Here is a 19,404-nt window from a genome sequence, read left to right on the forward strand (position 1 = left end):
GGAGAAAGTACTTTCATCTCATAGCAAAACGAAAAAACTACACAGTTCAATAAGAGTTCACAGGCATAAGATGGTAATGTCATCCTACAGTCCTCAGTTGGATGCTACACTCCTCTTGTACCCTTTTCCCATTATAAGAATTCTCTAATGTCTACAGTCCCCAGTATTTAGAATAGGTATAGGGATGAATAAGGTACAGGTTCGGTTCGATCGGGATACTCTACTGACTAGATGCGTAAATCTTTTCAACTTCTTTCGCTGACTTGAATTCATCCAGTTAAGTGTTCAGCTCGTACTGCAAATGTCTCTATATTCTCAGGCTTGCATTCCATTCACAGCTTGGCCCTTCTTTTATCGGCTTGTTGGAAGTGCAGCTCTGGTTGTGCTGGCCCATGTGTTCCATGCTGCTTCTCCTGCTGCAGCAGCAGATTTGTTGATGTGGGGGCAGAGGTGACGACTATTCTCAGAATACAAGCCACTGAGCAAGATCCGCACAGTAGGCCTGCATGGCGGGCACTCCTCTTAGGCAGTTGCAGCCTCGTAGACTGGGGTCTGACTGGTGCTCTATCATGGCAGGTGCAGCCTCTGGGCTGGGTCTTCAGTTACTGTGCATCTTTGGCAGTGAGGGCCTCCAGACAGGTGAAGGTTTCTGCATTGCTCGTGACGTGGGACCCTCAGCTCCGACACTGGGTAGTCACGGCATCAGTCTCTTGGGCACATGATGGTTGACATGTTTATTCTTCGCTCTTGAAAGTTCACAGTGGGAACCACTTTGGAGGCCCCTCACAAAACTGGTCTCTCCTGGCTCCCTCTTGCAGTCCGCTTCTTCTGGGTGTTCCTCAAGCCAGAAACATGCTGGGCTTCTTTTCCTGGGCAGTCTTTTCTCCAGCAGGACTAGACTCTCTCCTTATTCCTCTCTGAGCAGCAGTTGAATCTAGGCACTAGGCAGACCCTCTGCTCCTCCAGCAAGACGGGTAAACTAACGGTGATGTGCCCTTGTAGGAAAGTAGGATCTGCATTCATGGTTACCCCCACTTTTTGTTGGTGTCAGCTTGTTTTTTTTTTTTTTACTAGTTTGACTGGGATCCTGCTAATCATATCCCGGTCCTGGGCTTTCCCCCTAAATTGACATAGCAAGCACTTCTGTACATCCACAATTTGCTACTGGTGTACTCTAATAAGTCCCTAGGATATGGTACTAAGGTACTGAGGGTATAGGTACACCAGGGGTCTCCCGTGGGCTGCAGCATGTAACGTGCCACCTATGAGAGACAACTTAAACTGTCTACAGACCTGCCATTGAAGCCTGTGTAAGTTGGTGCTAGAACCACTTATGAAAGATATGTTCCTTATATCTGAGATTACTGCACTTAAAAACTTTTTTTTTTAAACCCTATGGCAGGTTCTTCCGTCCTGGGGGCAGGGTGCTTGGTTACAAGTGTGATAGTACCCCTGCATGAGCCGGACACCCCTACAAACCCCGGAGTTGATTCTCCAGGCTTTGTAAGTGCAGCCAGCCATTTAATACATATAGTGGCCATCCGTCATTGCGCGATGGCTAACTATGTAGTGGCTGTGCCGAACCTGGGCATGTTTTGTATCAAACATGTTGGAATTATACCCTAACGGTGTTACCGGTGCTGGAGTATGATTCCATGCCCTGGGAGGCTTCTCCAGGAAGCCCACAGTACTCCCGGTAACGGCCTTTCAGGGTCTGTCAGCAAGCAGTGCTGCTGCCGACCCCAGACATGATTCGGCCCTCCTGTTGCTGAGCTAAGGTCGAGCAGGGGAAAGTAGAACAATAGGATTCCCGTCACAGGGAGGTCACTACACTTAAAACCTATAAGTCACCCCTATGCCAGGCCTTTCAATCCTGAAGGCAAGGTGCTAGGTTATATGTGTGAGGGTGCCCTGCATGAGCAGGACAGCCCCTACAAACCCCGGAGTCGATTCTACAGGCTTTATATGCGGTCAGCCATTTAATACATATAGTGGACATCAAGTAAGTAGACACAAGATGCCTAACTATATAGTGGCTGCACCGAAACTGGTGACGTTTGGTATCCGACATGTTGGAATCTACCCCAACACTGATTCGCGTCGTGGATGTACGATCCCTTGTACTGGTGGGGGTCCCCTAGGGAGCACCCCTGTATTCCCGGTACCAGCCTTTTGGTGTCTTAACAGCCAGCTAGTGCTGCTGCCAACAACAGACACGATTCTGCCCTCTTGCTGCTGAGCCGAGCTTTAGCAGGGAAAGGTAGACAAATAGCTTTCCTGTCCTAGGGAAGTCTGACCACCTCCCAGACGGGACCTAGTGTATTGGGCTGGGGTGGGGGCGGTTGCCAGCGCCACCAGACTGCTTTGTAGGGCACTTTTGGTTCCCCCTTTCATACTCCAATTTGAGCCAGTTCAGGAGTTTTTGGCTCCTGCTCTGGCACAAAACTGGACAAAGGACATGGAAGTATACTCCCCTATGTCCAGCCCCTCCTCTGAAACGGATCCTTGAATTGTCCCATCCCTTTCCCTAGGGTACTTAAGGGCTTACCTGTAGGTGGCTCTTCAGATTGGTCGTGGAACAAGATTCAAATCCAAAACCACTTCAACTGACTGGGCACCTTGAACTTCGCTGGACTTCACCTGGAACCGAGACTGCATCAAGGAAGACTCCTGCTGCTCCTGGTCTCCTCATCCTTCCAGTTTTCTGCGCTGTCTGTGCCTATGCTTCTTCAGGCCTATGGGCATCAAAGAAACCCAAAGTAATCTCCTGTGGAGTGAAGGAGTCACTCCCCTGCATCTGCAGGCACTGCAACCAAGCTGATAGGCCTGCTGCTCCTGATGTCCTACAGACTCCGAAAGGCTCAGCGACACAGGTAGTGGTTCTGCAACTCCCTCAAGGCCTTCATTGTCTCCTCAGCAAGTTTGAGGCCATTTTCCCTTGTCAAAACCGCTGGAACAGAACCCTTGTGCACTGCATCGACATGCAGTTGCCAAGGCTTGTCGACTCTGTCCTCCAGAGGTACATCGGGCTACAAGAAGCTCCAACTTCCAGCATCTCTTCCTGCCAAGATCTTCGTCCTCACCGCATCCTCTGCCCATGGGCCTGCATCTTTGGTGAGCTGCTTGAGGTCCTTTTGTGACTCCTGTGCCTTCAGCCTGTGGGTCCTCTTGACCCACTTCTTTGGCTTCAGTGGGATCCCCTGCTTGCTCGGGCCTGCTGTGACTCTCCTGGATTTCATGAGTTCCCCGGACCTTGCTCGTCCCAACACTGCCCTATTTCAGTTTACCACGCCTGCTGCTGCTGCCAAGGCCTGTTGGTGCTCCTGCTGGTCACAGACACCCTGGTTCTTGATGTCCGACATGGGCCAGCTCGTGAATGGCTCTTGGCCTTCCACAGTGTTGCCTGGTCCTCACAGCTGTCATCACTCCTGCATTTTCCGTCATCAGTGGTCATTGGTCTTCCGTGACTCTGTCCCCTCTGCTTGCAGGTACTCCTCTTCAAGAATCCATCCTTGAATTCCACCTGACCCTTTCACCTTCTTCGCCAGTGGCATCTTCACTGAAGTCCTCCATTGTCGTCTACAGTGGTTTCCGACGTCACCTCGCACCTATGCACTTGCCTTCCCTGGTGCAGGTTTCCTGGTTTCTAGGGTATCCATGGGTGGGGTGATTCCAAACATCTGTCTTCCACTCTGCACACAGCCTCCTTTTGGTTCCTGGATACTTACCTTAAATGGTTCCTTGGGTCCCCGGCTCTTCTGAGTCTTCTGGTTTAAGTCCCGACCTTGGTTGCAGTTCGCATTTCACTTTTTTAGTGTATGGTTTTTGTCTCGCCCTGGAGATCACTGTATAGTTGTGCTTACTTACCGGTTTACATTAGAAATATTGTGTGTATTGTGTTGGTATATCTGGGTAGGATATATGCCAATGTGTTAGTGAGTGTGTATAATTAACCTACACTATATGATTAGTTCTGGTAAAACAAGCTGCTTAACACTCCGTCTGGACTAAGCCTGAAGGCTGCTCTCCACAGCTACCACTTAGACAGCTTTTCATGGTTGTCTAAGACCACTAAAATCACCATTAGGGTTGTCTGGATTAGTGCATGGTTCTTCACTTAAATACGTGTGCACCATGTACTAAGCCAGGCTCCTAGACCAGTCTAGACTTGTTGTTTAGCATCTGAACTATTCCTATTATTCTACCATACCACCTGCAATTTTATATGGACTAAGCACTTAAAACCAAATTATTCCTAGCACATCCTCCTATTCCACACCTCTCCTAAAAGTTAACAAGCCATCATACTTTAGAACTAACTTGCTTCACAAAACCTTACGCTTTGAAAGAAATACTCTCCTTCCCCAACATAGACCAATCTCATCCGAGGGCACAGCAAAGACATTGTAGCAAGTTAGTTAACATGACCGTGTTTCTTACAGGCCTCTCAATGCCCTTGCCACCTTTTAAGTCACTGGAAGTGGTAAATACCTATTCATAATATAAAAAAAGCCCAAATTGTCCCACATTTTCAGCTGCTCATTCAAATCGCTTGATTCTTCGTTAGAAAAAAACAAAAAAGAATACGATCTTAAATTACCTCAACATACCTTTTTCTCTCGACTATGAATTACACTTTTTTCAGTTTGTGCAGCTTAAATGCGGTTTTAAAATTGCATTGTTCTTTGAATAGATTGCATGTTGTGACCTACTTATTATATTTCACATTTTCTTTCCACCACATAGGTAACTTATTTCTAAAAATAGATTTTTTCTTTCAAGTTTATTCCCCAGATATGCCTTCCCGGCTTCCAATTCAGGACATATGTGCTGGTCTTGTTACTAGTATTGGTACGGCAATTCGGTACTGGTTTCATTATACACTTGTGGCCTTTGCATGGTTGGGAGTTGTCCCTCTTACAGCATGTAAGTATGATTTCCTTCTCGACCATTGTCTGTAGTTTAACAACTGAAAGTTATACATTTTGTCCAACCCATAAGAAGTTGATTTAAAATCAAAGTTCACAGGCAACGTTTTTATAAATTAATTTTTAAGTATTTCAAATGTTTGATCTATTTTTACCCTTTGCATAATGTTACCTACATTCTTTGATTGGTGACGACAGTTGGAATATATCACTTGCACATTTAAACTTAAACAGTGGGTTAAGTGCCTATAATCTCATTATCTGTTAACCATGAGACTGTATATCCGGTTACTGTAATAATCTTCATTGCTTCCCAAAAGTATTGGCAGTAGTATGTCTGTGATTAAGGATATATTTGTTGTAAATTGGCTGCTTACTCCTTTAAAACCTACATCTCTCCCATGAGGTCTGTCACCTTTGACTTGTTTCTCCTCCTGTGGTTTACATAGTCATATATTGGAAAAGGGTTTTAAAAATCCTTTTTAGCATCGTAATATGCGAAGGTCTACTTTAAACAACGAAACGTGAGTACCCAAAGGTTTGGCTCATGAGCAGACTAACAACAAAAAATAGCGGCCTGATAATCCCAATGTAGCCACTTCAGCAGGAAGCAAACACACTTACTCTGGGCTATGCACACAGTCCTTTATTAGGAAAACCAACACCAAGTCATGCTAAATATGAATTTGTTTTGGTTCTACTAATAAAAGACTGCATTCTCAGGTTTGTTTCCTATGAAAGCAGCTACAGTATATATCTATCTCTATATCTATATCTATATATATCTATCTATATATATATATATATATATATATATATATCTCTCAACCAAAGTCCCAACTACGCACACAAGGATTTACAAGTTGGCTGCTTTAATGAAGTGTGGTCTCTCCAGACCTAGCAAAAAACACTGAGACACGTTTCAGCTGCGCACAGCCTTTCTCAATCCGTGAATAACCAAATTAACAGATGTTTAAAAACCCCCACAAATCATAGACATGGGAAAGGTACTTCTTTCAAAATGCAAAAGCTTTAGCAAGCAGGAATGGATCAACATGTATATTACAATCGTGTGTGCGCAACCTTTTTAGGCACTGTGCAGACACATTGTGAAACTCCGCGACCTAAGTGATCCTAACCACATCTTATGCACTGTTTGCGCTACACGTTGTCAATAGCATCAAACCTGCCAAGACTTATTATCCTATTGATATTATAGTGTAAACATTGAAAGACATACTGTTACCATATATTGGATTGGGGCATTAAAACATAATTGAAAAGTTATAATTAAACATGAAAGCACTTCTCCAGCTGAACATGGCAAATAAATAAACTGTGCAGCAGTTCACGTGAGCTGATTTTACAAGTTCCACAACACCACTGAGTTAAGTGTAAGGTGCGGGTGCTCCGTAGGGTTCTGAAGTCTTTCGAGAAAGATGCTAGAAGTAAGTCTTGATCGGAGTGCCTTGTTTGCAGATGTGGTTAATATACCAATTTGACACCTTTTAAGATGTTCCCATACTCTTTGTTTTTAGATTGTCACATGTTTCCGGTATGCACACAAAAAGAGAATTGTGTCTGTTAGTTTAACTTACCCAGTCTTCCAAGAGATTTTCTAGCTTCTTTACTACTTGGGATTTGAAAGACTAGTTGATCTTTCGCTGGTGGTAATTGTAAAAGGTTGCCCAAATCAGTGATGCGCTTTCCTTCAAAGAATGCAGTATAGGCTGCAAGCTGCACCTTTTATACTCTTAAATGGATAATAGCAAACATTATATTTGATTTAGTTCTAAAACTGCGTTGGTTATGAGTATTTTAATAAAATTAATTGCATGTTCACTGGCTTCAGCATATAATTTACAATATTCCAGTTTGTTGTCTTCAGTTGAGTGACATTTGCAGCCTTTGCAAGTTATTTCTCCTATGATGTAGGCTGCTAGAGCTATGGAAGCTCATTCTTAGCAAGAGTGCAGTCCTAGTATATGTGTATATGAAAACCGCAACATCTGTTATAAGGAACATTTTTTCCAGTGACTGCCTGTCTATTGAAATACAACCATCATTTGAATTGTCCTAAAGTGTGCATTCTTTGTGTTTGGGTTGAAGAACTTGTAGAATAGTATTTTGGATTGCATTAGAAATGCTTGAATTGTAATATTTGCAATAGAGTTTATCATTAAGTTGGAATAGTTGTTAAATTGTCTTCAGCTGTTACGAATTCATGCATAACACTTCCACCTCCCTCATTACTATAGCAGCTTCATTTTGAATAGTGTTTGGTTGTTGATATTTGTTGATCGGTTACCTGTGATGGTGTTTTCAGCATCTGGTGCTTAAGGTTTTGCTTTATTTCATCACTTAAAAAAAGTAAGCACTTAAATCATTTCTATTTCTATTTTGGTGATATTTATCATGACCGCAATAGATCAGACCCACCATACATCTTCCAATGCAATGGGGATCATGTTATGGACGTGGATGGTGCCAAATTTGTGTGTAATCTTTAACGTTTTGTTTGCCATGGTATTGTCATGGTCTTGCTTAATCACAATGTTATCAATTCAATATATGGCCCAAGAAATGGGCAAAAAGGAGATATGCCTGTTTGGAAATGGCAAAAACAACAAGGCGATCAATGGATTGCTTGAATTAATCTCAGTCCCTGGCAATCACTCGGGGCTGGATCCCAATCCATAGTTTTTTTTCCCCACGGTGCCACCTCAGTTTGGACCCAGCCTATGCAAATCAGCATTGACCCTACTCTAGAGATCAAAAGAGCAAAATGAAACCATACAACGTGGAAGGTAGCTACATCCTTGTACTGCTTAGTACCAATGACTCTTTGACCTACTTGGAGAGTCCAACCTCGAGACGGAGGAGAGCGATGGAAAAGAACAGCCGTCAGCGTCCTTCTGCATCCTTGATATGGATTCTGCAAGGGGTTACTTTTTAGGACAAAGACTACACCAAGGTCTGGGAGTACTCAGGGCTGTCATGCCGAAATAGGCCCCTAGGGACCTTAGAAGGTGCCAGAGACATGCCCTATAAAGAGCCGGCAGGGCAGTCCCATGGCTACACAACATACGTCTTGCTGCTTTATAACCAAGTAGTTCTGGTTGACACTGAGAGAGGGGTTCAGGGCTGAGAAAGGACATGTCAACCGTCCATGCTAATTGGGCTCCCAGCCAAAAGACCAAGCAAGGCACAGAGAAACAACCTTGAAACCCAAAGACTCTAGGTTCAGGCCTCTGGGCGCCAACACAGCCTTTGGCGTTGAAATCCTGGGTGCTGAAAAACCCTGGCATCGAAAGAGAAGGCTGAGGTGAAATAATCCACTGATTCCAAGGAACCAGCCGCATCAAAAAACAAGTTTGCGCTGAAAAAATCATCAGGGGTAACTGCTCCAAACAGGAAGGCCCCATCCTCGAAGTTACAGCAAGTCCTGGTCAAAGGATAATCTTTTTTAACCCCCAAACTGGAAAACTCGCCACCTCTACAAAGAGAAGGCTTGATTTGGAGGAGCCTATCATATTGTCACGCAAGAAGAAATTATGACACACCAAGGCACCAGTCCACCACCAAAATTTCAGACTTGTCCCTGCAACATTCTCCAGTCCATTCACTACCACCAATGTCTTTCACAGGGTCTACACACATGCAATCAGGCCCAGGGAGTCTAAACCCATACTCTCCTGCTTTGAGCTATGGGGTGCCCATGTACCACCTCCATAGTAATGGCAACACTTGGGAGGATTACAATATCTCCCCTCAGGACACTACAAACTACCCTCGTGTTGGACCCGGCCTCATGGCGTGGTCCTACCCCTCCCGCATGGCGGGCCCAGACCGACATCGGCCCTCCACCGAGCCTCGGGCAGCCCCGTCTGCCCGACCCTGCACGCCACAACACTGCCGGTCTGGTTACCATCCCGGACCACCACTACCGGCCTGGCTCCATCTTGGGCACATCATGTCCTGAGCACGAGGCCTCGCCCGACTCCATCTTGGGCCCACCACGTCACGAACACGTGGCCTTGGCCCCGGCCCAGGCCCCAGCGAAGCCCGACATCGAGGCACCAAGATCCACCCACTCGACAGATCCCGGAGGAAGGGGAGTTTCGATGTCCCTCCAGCCGTCCCCGGACGCCTGGTATCGATCGCCCTCCGGCCTCCCTGGGCGCTGGCTCCACCCCCCTGCTGGGTGTCTGGACACCATCATCCCGGCCCCTCTGGCCCCCAGGCGCGAGGGTCCGGATATCAAAGGACCCCAGTCCTATATCTGGGCCAGCCCCGGAGTAGGACGCCAGTTGTATCCTGGACTGGAAAGCCCTGCTGACGCTGTCACGGCCAACACCAGAAGAACTCATTTCCCTGTAACCTGAAGATACCCTGAGAGCCTGCTGGCGCTGCCGCGGCCCACCTTTGCTGAACCATCTTGAGAGCCTGCTGGCGCTGCCGCGGCCCACCTTTGCTGAACCATCTTGAGAGCCTGCTGGCGCTGCCGCGGCCCACCTTTGCTGAACCACCTTGAGAGCCTGCTGGCGCTGCCGCGGCCCACCTTTGCCGAACCATCTTGAGAGCCTGCTGGCGCTGCCGCGGCCCACCTTTGCTGAACCATCTTGAGAGCCTGCTGGCGCTGCCGCGGCCCATCCTCACCGAAACCACCTCGAGGCCTGCTGGCGCTGCCGCGGCCTCCTCTCCGTTACCGACCACCTGTCGAGGCCTGCTGGCGCTGCCGCGGCTCGGCCTCTCTGAACCCCCGGCTCGAGGATTGAGAGCTGTGCGCAGGGTATCCCTTCCTGCACCCATATTGAGACTGTCCCGCTACCACGCTCCTTTTACGAGACTCTACAGATCCCTCGATCTGCCTGTACACCTCGCTGAGGACAGGCAACCTTTATTCCAGATACAGCTTAAGAACTTAACCTCTTGTGTGGTGTCCGTTTGTAGTGTTGTGGTTATTCTGCTGTACGATCCTTGGAGAGGACCCTCACCCAGGAGGCCTCTCGATAACGCTCGGCTGCTTCTCGACGGAGAGGTGGACCTAGGGGTGGTCAGTCAGACATCTTCTGCCTCCCCCGGGATCGCCTTTCTAACACATAGTGTCATCCAACGGGCAGCATCATATCATAAGTTAGATCTGTCTATAACCCCTGAGGATGATGACTGTTTGGTAGACTTGCTAGTGTCTAGGCTAGTGACCTGGCCCTCAGATTTCTCATTTGAGAACCAGTAGCCATTGTACAACCATCTTCATCCCAGTACTGTGCACTGAGGCTTCAATTTGGCTGGTGTGGTCTTTTAAGTATGAATTGAGGGTGGTTATCAATCGAACTAAGGTGCTCTCACTGTGTGACATATCAGAGTTCTTAAATTAATTTCCAACTGTATCTTTTGAATGACTCTTGCAAAACCTAGTGAAAGATTTCCATTCTTTCTTCTTTTCATTATCCTCTCAGAGAATCTGAGATCAGAGAGAAGACTCAAAACGATATGACACACTACAAACTATGACATTTATAACTCTAGCCCCAGCTGTGGTGCCGCATGTATGGTATGTAGATGGTCTTGCAAGGATATTTTGTGATGGTTGTTGACTCCAATAGAGCAGGAGGCATAATTTCTCAGCAGAAGGATACATCTGACCTCTCCATCTCATCTGGTATCCAGCACATCCCCTACATGTGCCAAGTCGAAAAATGCCACAGCCACACAAAGCATAAGAGTTAGTCGTATCCTCTGGCTCCCCGTCACCATTGATGCATCCCAGACCCTTCCTTTCCTCCAACTCAGGAGAGCAGTTAGAAGAGAGGTAACACAATTAGAGCAAAACAGGTCAATCTCCAGTGCATCTCAGCAGCCAATTCGGGGGAGCGAGACTAGCTGTGGCAGTGTCAACTCCTCTGGCACACCCAGCGGATAGCACCCAGATGGCTTGCGGCTCTTCAGCGGTTGTTTGACAATACAACACATGCGTTTACCAGGCATATCTTTGCCACACATGGTATTTACTCCTAGCCTGCCTTTACCCTCCGAAACCCTAACATTACCCCTCCCACGCTTTACCTCTGCGCACTCTTAAATTTACCCATGCCACTCTTAAGCCCTAAAATGACCCTTACCACCCTGTACCATTACCCACCCTAAATGCTAAATTTACCCTTACCACCCTTTACTTCTACCCATCCTTAAACTCTAAAATTGTATTGCCCTTATCACCCTTTACCACTACCTACCTGTAGGAAATAAGGATCTGCTTTCATGGTTACACCCATTATTGGCTGGTGTCATGTGTGTTTTGACTGTAGTTTACTGGGATCCTGTTAATCAGGACCGCAGAATCTGTGCTCTTTCTACCAGAATGCCTTTGGTAAGTACTTTTGTGCTTCCACAATTGGCTATTGGTGTACCCTTATAAGTCCCCAGTTTATGGTAGTAAGTATCCCAGGGCATAGGTACACCAGGGGTCTCCCATGGGCTGCAGCATGTATTGTGCCACCCATGGGAGTCCGCTTCAACTCTGACTACAGGTCTGCCATTGTAGCCTTTGTAAGATGGTGCTTGCACGTCTCACAACCGATATAAGTTTCCTTATATCTGCGGTCACTGCAATTAAAACCTATTCGTCACCCCTATGGAAGGCCCTACAGTCCTCTGAATAGGGTGCTTGGTTAGAAGTGTGAGGGTGCCCCTGCATGAGCAGTTCACCACTACAAATGCCAGAGTTGATTCCCAGGCTTTGTAAGTGCAGCCTATTTAAGATATTTAGTGGACATCAGTCAGTATGAGATGTCTAACAATGTAATGACTGTGCTGAACCATGTTTGGTATCAAACAGGTTTGTTATCAGACATGTTGGAATCATACCCCAACACTGATTCTGGTGTTGGAGGTATGATCCCATGTACTGGGGGTCCCCTTAGGGGAGCCCCCCAGTAATCCTGTTACAGCTTTTCAGGGTCTGCCATCAAGCTTGTGCTGCTGCTGACCACAGACACTGCCCTGCCCTCCTTCTGCTGAGTTGAGCTCGAGCAAGGAAAGGTAGAACAATAGGTTTCCTTTCACATGGAGGTGTGACCGCTTACCAGACAGGTCTTAGTCTTTTGGGCTAGGGGCGCTTTTCAGCCCTACCAGTCTGCATTGAAGGGCATATTGGGTGCCCTCCTTGCATACTCCGGTTTGAGCCAGGTTAGGAACCCCTGGTTCCCGCTCTGGCACTACATTGTACAAAGGACAGGGGAGTATCCTCCCCTCTGTCCAGCCCCTACTCTGTGAGGGACCCCTGAGTAGTTCCAACCCTTTCCTTTGGTATTTGAGGGCTCCCCCGTGGGTGGGTCCTCTGATTCATTGTGGAACAAGACTCCTCTCTGAAACCAAGACACTCTTCGACCGATCGCACACTTGGACTTCGACTTGAACGGAGACTGCTTCAAGGAGGACTCCTGCTGCTCCTGGACTCACTTCTCTTAAATTCTTTTGCTTTGTCTGTGCTTCACTCAGGTTCTCAAGAAGACCTTTGGGCATCAGGACATCCAAAGAAATCTCCCTTGGAGTGAAAAAGTCACGCTTCTGCACCTGCACGCACTGCGACAAGCTGACCAGTTTGCTTCTCCTGTCGTCCTGCGGACTTCTCGAGGCTCTGCAACACAGGTGGTGGTTATGTGACTCTCTAGAGGCCTGACCTGTCTTCTGTGCAATTTAGAGGACAGAATCCCTTTTCAGGTCCGCTGGGACTGAACCCCTGTGCACCGTTGCCAAAGCTTGTTGTCTCTGCACTCCAGAGACATTCGGGCTACAAGAAGCTCCGGCCTCCTGCACCTCATCCCTTGAAGAACATCCTCACTGCATCCCTTGCACTGTGGACCTCCATCTTTGGTGAGCTGTCTAAGGTCCGATCGCGGCTCCTGTGCCTTTGGCCTGTGGGTCCTCTTGAGGGTCATCTCTTGCTTTGGTGGGCTCCCCTGCATGTTCTGGCCCTTATCTGACACTCCTGTACTTGGTGAGTCTCGTGATCCTTACTGGTCCCAACGATTGCACCTTGTTGTCTTCAACTCCAGTTGCGGCTACCAAGCCTTGTTGGTGCTCCGGCCAAACACCAACATCCAATGTGTGACAGCTTGTGCACGGCTCCTGGTCTTCCTCATCGTTGACTGGCCCTCACTGCTGCAGCGACAAGGTATTTGTCAACTCTCCTGAGCACACTGCCGGGGGGGGGGGGGGGCAAATGTGCTTCCGTTCCTCCTGGTCACCTCTGAGTAGCGTAGCCTCTGTCCCCTTTGCTTGCAGGTTCTCCTCTTCAAGAATCCATCCTTGGATTCCACCTACATCTTCAGAGACTTACTTCTCCAGAGGCCTTTACTCCAGTCTTCCATAGTAGTCTACTGGAGGTTTCGATGTCACTTCACCCCTATTCACCTGGCTTCCCTGGTGCAGGTAACCGGATTCCTGTGGCATCCACGGTTTCAGCAGCTCTTAAAACTTCTCTCCTCCAAAGAGTTTCTTTGGGGTCCTCCGGGAAGGGTCCATTTTCTTTAAAACTGCAACTGTGACGTCTCCATTGACTTCGATTGGGCATGCATCTGTGTTTCCACTCTGAACACAGCCTCTGTGGGGTTTTGGGGTACTTACTTCGGGTGGTTACTGGTTCTCCCAGCACCACTGAGTCCTTTGCTCCAAGTACCATTCTCCCTTTCAGTTTGCATTCCACTTCTTTAGTATATGGTTTGGTCTCCCCCTCGAGGCCAGTGTATATTTGTGCTACTTACCTGATTTCCTTTGAGTATTTTCGTGTGTAAAAGTGATATACCAATGTGTTAGTGTTTGTGTTGTATAATAAATAGACTTATTTTTATAAACCCTCTATGGTTCTTTTTCAACTAATCTACACTGTCGATTAAATGTGGTAAAACAAGCTGCTTTATACTCCTTCAAGAAACCACTTTGAGAGTCTAAGGTTTTCAAAGACCACTAAAATCACCATATGGGTTGCCTGGATAAGTGCAAGGTGCATTCCTCTTTTAAGTGTGCACCATATACTAAACCAGCCTCCTACATTGGTGTGCAGCGGTTGGGATTAAAGCCTGCACTGTTTTACCACTTAAGTGAAGGTTACATGAAAAACAAGCATTGGCATAGCCAATAGGTCTCGCTTTTGAGACCTTGTAAGTATTTAGTTATGCTGCACAATATCCTTGGTGCAACAACATTGACTGTTGCATGGCTAAAGACTTATAAGGTCCCAAGGCCGAGACCTATTGGCTATGCTAATGCTTGTTTTCGTAATTCCTAACTAAGTGTAGAGATTGGTGAACACTATACTTCTGACGTCCTTTTAATTCATAACCAAGGCCTTCTACTAATGCGAATCGAGGATAAGAAGCAGACACAGAAGCTGAGCTCCAAAATCATTAATTGTGCAGCAGTTCAGTAGGCTAATGCACATGCTACACAGCCTGCACAATAACAGACACTAAAATAATGAAGTAACATAGGATACACCAAAACAATATGGAGCCTCTAAGATCATGATATTAAAAGACCAGCTCTGGAGCTCACTTACAAGAGAGCACTAAATCCGAAGGTGCATCTCTTCTGTAAGAAGATTTTATGAACTGTTTCGTTTTAAAAAAGAAATAACATTAACGCTGTATACAAAATCATTTTTTCATTAAAGGAGCAGATATTTTTACAAAAAAAAGGCTTATAGTTTAAATGCATTGTATGCAAGTGTGTGAATAGCATGAGGAAGAGGCAGTAAATAATAAATAAGGAGACACGGCCGGCCGTGAAACTGAAAGCACGGCCGGCCGTGAAAGCCTTCCGTGCACGCACACAGCAACAAACCGTTTTCTTTCACTAAGACGGTGGCAACCAAAATACGATTTAGCTCATAACTGAAGGGTGAGAAAGAGAGTGTTGGAAGTTGAAGGATTCTAAGTACCAAGGCCAAACAAGGAAGAGGGAAAGAAAGGATGGAGGCTGAAGGCACGCTGAAGGGCGAGGGAGGCGAGGGAGGGAGGAGATTGAGAAATGCGAGAAACGTGTGAAGCAGGGGGCTGGGGTAGCGGATACCTTTGAAGTGAAGCTAAGCTTCACTTCAAAGGTTTGTTGGCACAGCGCACGCTGGGGGATGACTGTGGGAGGGGGGCTGGTGTTTGTGCACGCGCTTTTTATGGCAATGCACATGCGCATTGAGCGAGCTTTCACGGGCACTGCATGGAATCGCCCGATCTCGGTAAGCTCTGTTTAAGCCCCTTTATATCTCGCTCCGCTCAATGCGCATGCGCATTGATAGGTCGCGAGACCTAACCATCACTAGCTAGACACATACAAAATACTTTTATCAAGTAAGTCTACTGAACTTTTTGGATTGGCTTTCAAGGGTCTTAGCACAACCCTTTCTCTAATCTTTGGAAGTTTAGGATCACTATGGTAAGTAGGTGCACTACACCACACTACACCTAGTACCATGTCTCAGGTTGGTGAGTCCAGTCGGGCTGAGCCCTCTAGATACAGTAGTCTTAGGTTCGAGGAACCTGGGACCGTGTGTTCAGCTAAAAAACGTAAGACTGGTAGCAACCCTACCAAAGAGCAGCTTTTAGAGATGATCTTGAAGGATGACCTGCAAAATCCTGATAGGTCAGATGAGCAGAACAACTTCGGTATGGGTGGTGATGCTCCAGAAGAAGAACACGGGGTGTCCAACACCCATGACTGCTTCTGAGCATGTGAAAAATGAGCCCAGAATCTGGGTTCGGAGACCTGTCTTGTATTGTGGCTAGATGAGCATGTTCAGGAGGAATTTGAAGACCCCTCACTCGCACCTATCACAAATTTGAAGGATTGGCATAGCATAGAGTGTAGTGGCGTGGAGTGGCGTACAGTGGAATAGCGTACAGTTGAGTGGTGTAGAGTATAGTGGGATACAGTGGAGTGTGGTAGAGTGCAGTGGTATAGCATGTGGTGGAGTGGAGTGGCACAGAGTAGAAAGGCATACAGTAGAATGGAGTATACCGGAGGGATGTAGATTTGAGTGAGTTACAGTGCAATGGCATACAGTGGTGTAGCGTTGAGTGGAGTTGAGTGGCGTAAAATGGAGTGGCATTCAGTGGAAGGTTTAAACTGAAGTGGAGTACAATTGAGTGGCATAGTGTGAGTGGCAGACTGAAATAGCGTAGAGTGAAGTGACATTGACTGGAGTGTTGTTGAGTGCAGTGGCATACAGCAGAGAGGGGTAAAATGGAGTGAGGTACAATGTAGTAGCAATCCATGGTATAGCATAGAATGCAGTGGCATACAGAGGAGTGGCAAAGACTAGAATTGCATACATTGGAGTGACCTACAGTTGAATGGCGAAGAGTGGAGTGGTGTACAGTGTAATACCATTGAGTGGAGTGTTGTAAAGTGGAGCGGGGTAGAGGGTAGTGCGGTAGACTATAGTGGCATACAGTGTAATGGTGTATAGTGTAGTGGCATACGTTGCAGGGACATAGTGTAGTAGCGTAGAGTGACATAGCGTACAGTGTTGTGCCACAGAGAGGATTGGCATAGATTGGTGTAACGTAGAGTGAAGTTGTGTAGAGTGCAATAATGTTGAGTGTAGTAGTGTATAGTGGAGTGATGTAGGGTGGAGTACCATATAGTGGAACAGCCCAGAGTGGAGTGGAGTAGAGTATTGTTCAGTGAAATAGCATAGTGTAGTAACGTACATTGAAGTGGCATAGAGTGGAGTGGCATAGAGCAAAGTGGTGTACAGTAGAGTGCCATGGAACTCTGGGACCCCAGGGAGTAGTATTAGTGACACAAGAAGCCCTACAGGTAGGGCCACCTTTATTCCTCCTGCAAGTGTACAGAGGTCAAGGGAGGTCCTCTTCTGCCACTTCAATAGGGACTTCCATCTCTAGCAAGAGTGATGACTCTTTTCGAAAGGTAATACCTCCTTTTCAATCTTTAGAGAGCCAAGCTCCGGATCGAGAAAGAACAGTTGGCCCTAGATAAGGAGACCCTAGAAGTTGAGCGAGCTAGGAAGAATTTGGGATTAGAATCTCATGGTGGCAGCACTGATTAACCTAGGGTCGGGGAACGCTCCTTTGATACTGAGAGCTTGAGCAGGATAGTCCCTCCTTACCAGAAAGGTGATAACATCTATAAGTGGATAATTGTTCTACAGAGGGCCTGTAAGAAACATATGGTTCCTCGTGGGCAATGGGCAGCTATTCTGTGGCTCTCCTTTACCAATAAAGATGGAGACTAACTCGTAACTGTGAGGGAAGAAGATGCAAATAATTACAGTCTTGAGGGAGTGCACTCATAGATGGGTTTTGGTTAACCGCAACACATGGTTAAGTTTAGAGACACAAGGATGGCACACACACAAGATTGGGTAGATTTTATTGATAGTGCTATTAAGGCTCTGAAAGGTTGGCTTGATGGGAATAAGGTACATGAATATGAAGGACTGTACAACTAACTTATGAGGAAGTACATCCTTAATAACTGTCGGAATCCGCAACTGCACCAGCACCTGTTGGACACAGATCTGACCTCTCCTCAAGAATTGGGAAAGAAGACCGACAAATGGGTTTGCACCAGGGTGAAACAAGTCTCATGGTGGTGGCGACCAGAAGAAGAAAGATTGTTCTAAATCCCAAGAGAAAGGTGGGTGAAAATCTAAAGAAAAGAGTCTTCTGAAGGTCCTAAAAAATCTTTCTCTGGGGGTGGCGACCCAATCCTCTTCTTCCTCTGGTAAGAAACCTTGGTCCTATTTTATGTAAGGAAAAAGGCCATAGGTCAAAAGATTCCAGTTGCCCCAAGTCAAGCACCACTAATTTTACTACTACTAAACCCCCTAGTGCCCCTAGTAGTAGCACTGGTGGCAGTAGTACATCCAAGAATATAGCTTGACTCACCTTGGGTACTAAAGTGGATTCTGGCTTGGTCAGAAAACCCACTCTGGTTATCTTAGTCTGTGATGGTGACATTGATCACACCACTTTTGTTGTAAGTCCCACTACCTTGGACAAGCATAGACAACAGCATCTTATCAATGATCAGGAAGTTGAAGCTTACAGGGACACAGGTGCCAGTGTCACTATGGTGGCAGAGACACTTTTTATCTCCTGAACATATTCTACTTGGTCAGGTTTACAAAGTGACCATTGCTAACAATGTCAGGTCAGATTATCCCATGGCAGATGTCAATCTCAGCTGGGGAAAGGTAACTGGCCCTAAAGGTTTTGTAGTCTCCTCCGACCTACCTATAGAATGTTACCTGGGTAATGTTTTGGAAACTCCAGCCTAGTCTAAAGTGGAGTTTAGGACCTATGCAGAAATGCTGGTAATTTCAGAATTTTTGTTGTCACTAGGGCTCAGGCCAAACAGTTAGACAATGAAGTCGCCCTGGATCGTGAAAAAACTGGACCAGCCAGCTCCCAAGAGAAGGAGCATTAAGGGTAAAGATGTATCCTCCTAAGAGACTTCCAGTTAGAATCTGCCTCCTGAGGGAGATGATCTCGGTACCTGTGAAGGAACTGCCCCTGAGGAGCTTAGGCCTGACAGGGCAGGGGAACTCGAAGTAGAGGGACCTTCCAGGGAAGAGTTGGGTCTGGAGCAGAAGTCCTGCCCCTCTTTTGAACAACTCCGGCAGCAAGCTGCTGCTGAGGAAGCAGGGAATGCCAGTGGGTCCCATAGGACATATTGGGAAGATGGGTTTCTGTATTATGAGAGTAGAGACCCCAAACCGGATGCCACTAGGAGGTTGGTCATACCTCAGAAGTTCAGGGGATCCCTATTGACCCTATCACTTAACATTCCCCTTGTAGGACATCTTGGGCAAAGCAAGACTTGGGACAGGCTTGTCCCTCACTTTCACTGGCCCCACATGCCTGAAGACACCAAGGAGGTTTGTCGCTCCTGTGTCACCTGCCAAGCCAGTGGTAATTCAGGTGGCTCTACAAAGGCCCCCTTAATCCCACTACCTGTGGTTGGGATTCCCTTTGACAGGGTAGGAATAGACTTTGTAGGTCCTTTAACCGCATGCGTGCGGGTGGAATTCCGCTCGCACGCTGAGATTTTTAAAACCGCACTTTACATGACGAGCTGGGCTCGTCATGAGCGTGCGAGGAGGCTACCTCATGACGAGCCCAGCTCGTCATGAGCGTGGAAGGGGTTAACCCTCCAACAGCATCTGGACATAGTTTTATCCTAGTGGTGGTAGACCATGCCACTAGATATCCAGAGACTATTCCCCTTAGGACTAATACAGCTCCTGCAGTGGCTAGGGCTCTCCTGGGAATCTTTTCCAGTGTAAGGTTTCCTAAGGAGTTATTGTCAGACAGAGGTACTAACTTCATGTCTGGCTACATCAGAGCTATGTGGAAAGAGTGTGGTGTTAACTACAAGTTCACCACACTCTACCATCCACAGGGCAATGGGCTTGTTGAAAGGTTCAGCAAGAGCGAAGACCAGCTAATCA

The 19,404-nt window shown here is 46.9% G+C and overlaps 1 protein-coding gene across 1 annotated transcript in view; it reads left to right on the forward strand.

Moving 5' to 3' along the window:
• Positions 1-19,404, forward strand: part of MARCHF6 (membrane associated ring-CH-type finger 6) — a 1,360,950-nt gene that overhangs the window by 114,191 nt on the left and 1,227,355 nt on the right. The window contains exon 4 of the mRNA XM_078687648.1: positions 4,783-4,926. Within this exon, the coding sequence (XP_078543774.1) occupies positions 4,783-4,926 (144 nt within the window). The remainder of the gene's footprint in view (positions 1-4,782; positions 4,927-19,404) is intronic.

Source organism: Lissotriton helveticus, chromosome 4_1, assembly GCF_964261635.1.
Source record: "Lissotriton helveticus chromosome 4_1, aLisHel1.1, whole genome shotgun sequence".
NCBI classification, from domain to species: domain Eukaryota; kingdom Metazoa; phylum Chordata; class Amphibia; order Caudata; family Salamandridae; genus Lissotriton; species Lissotriton helveticus.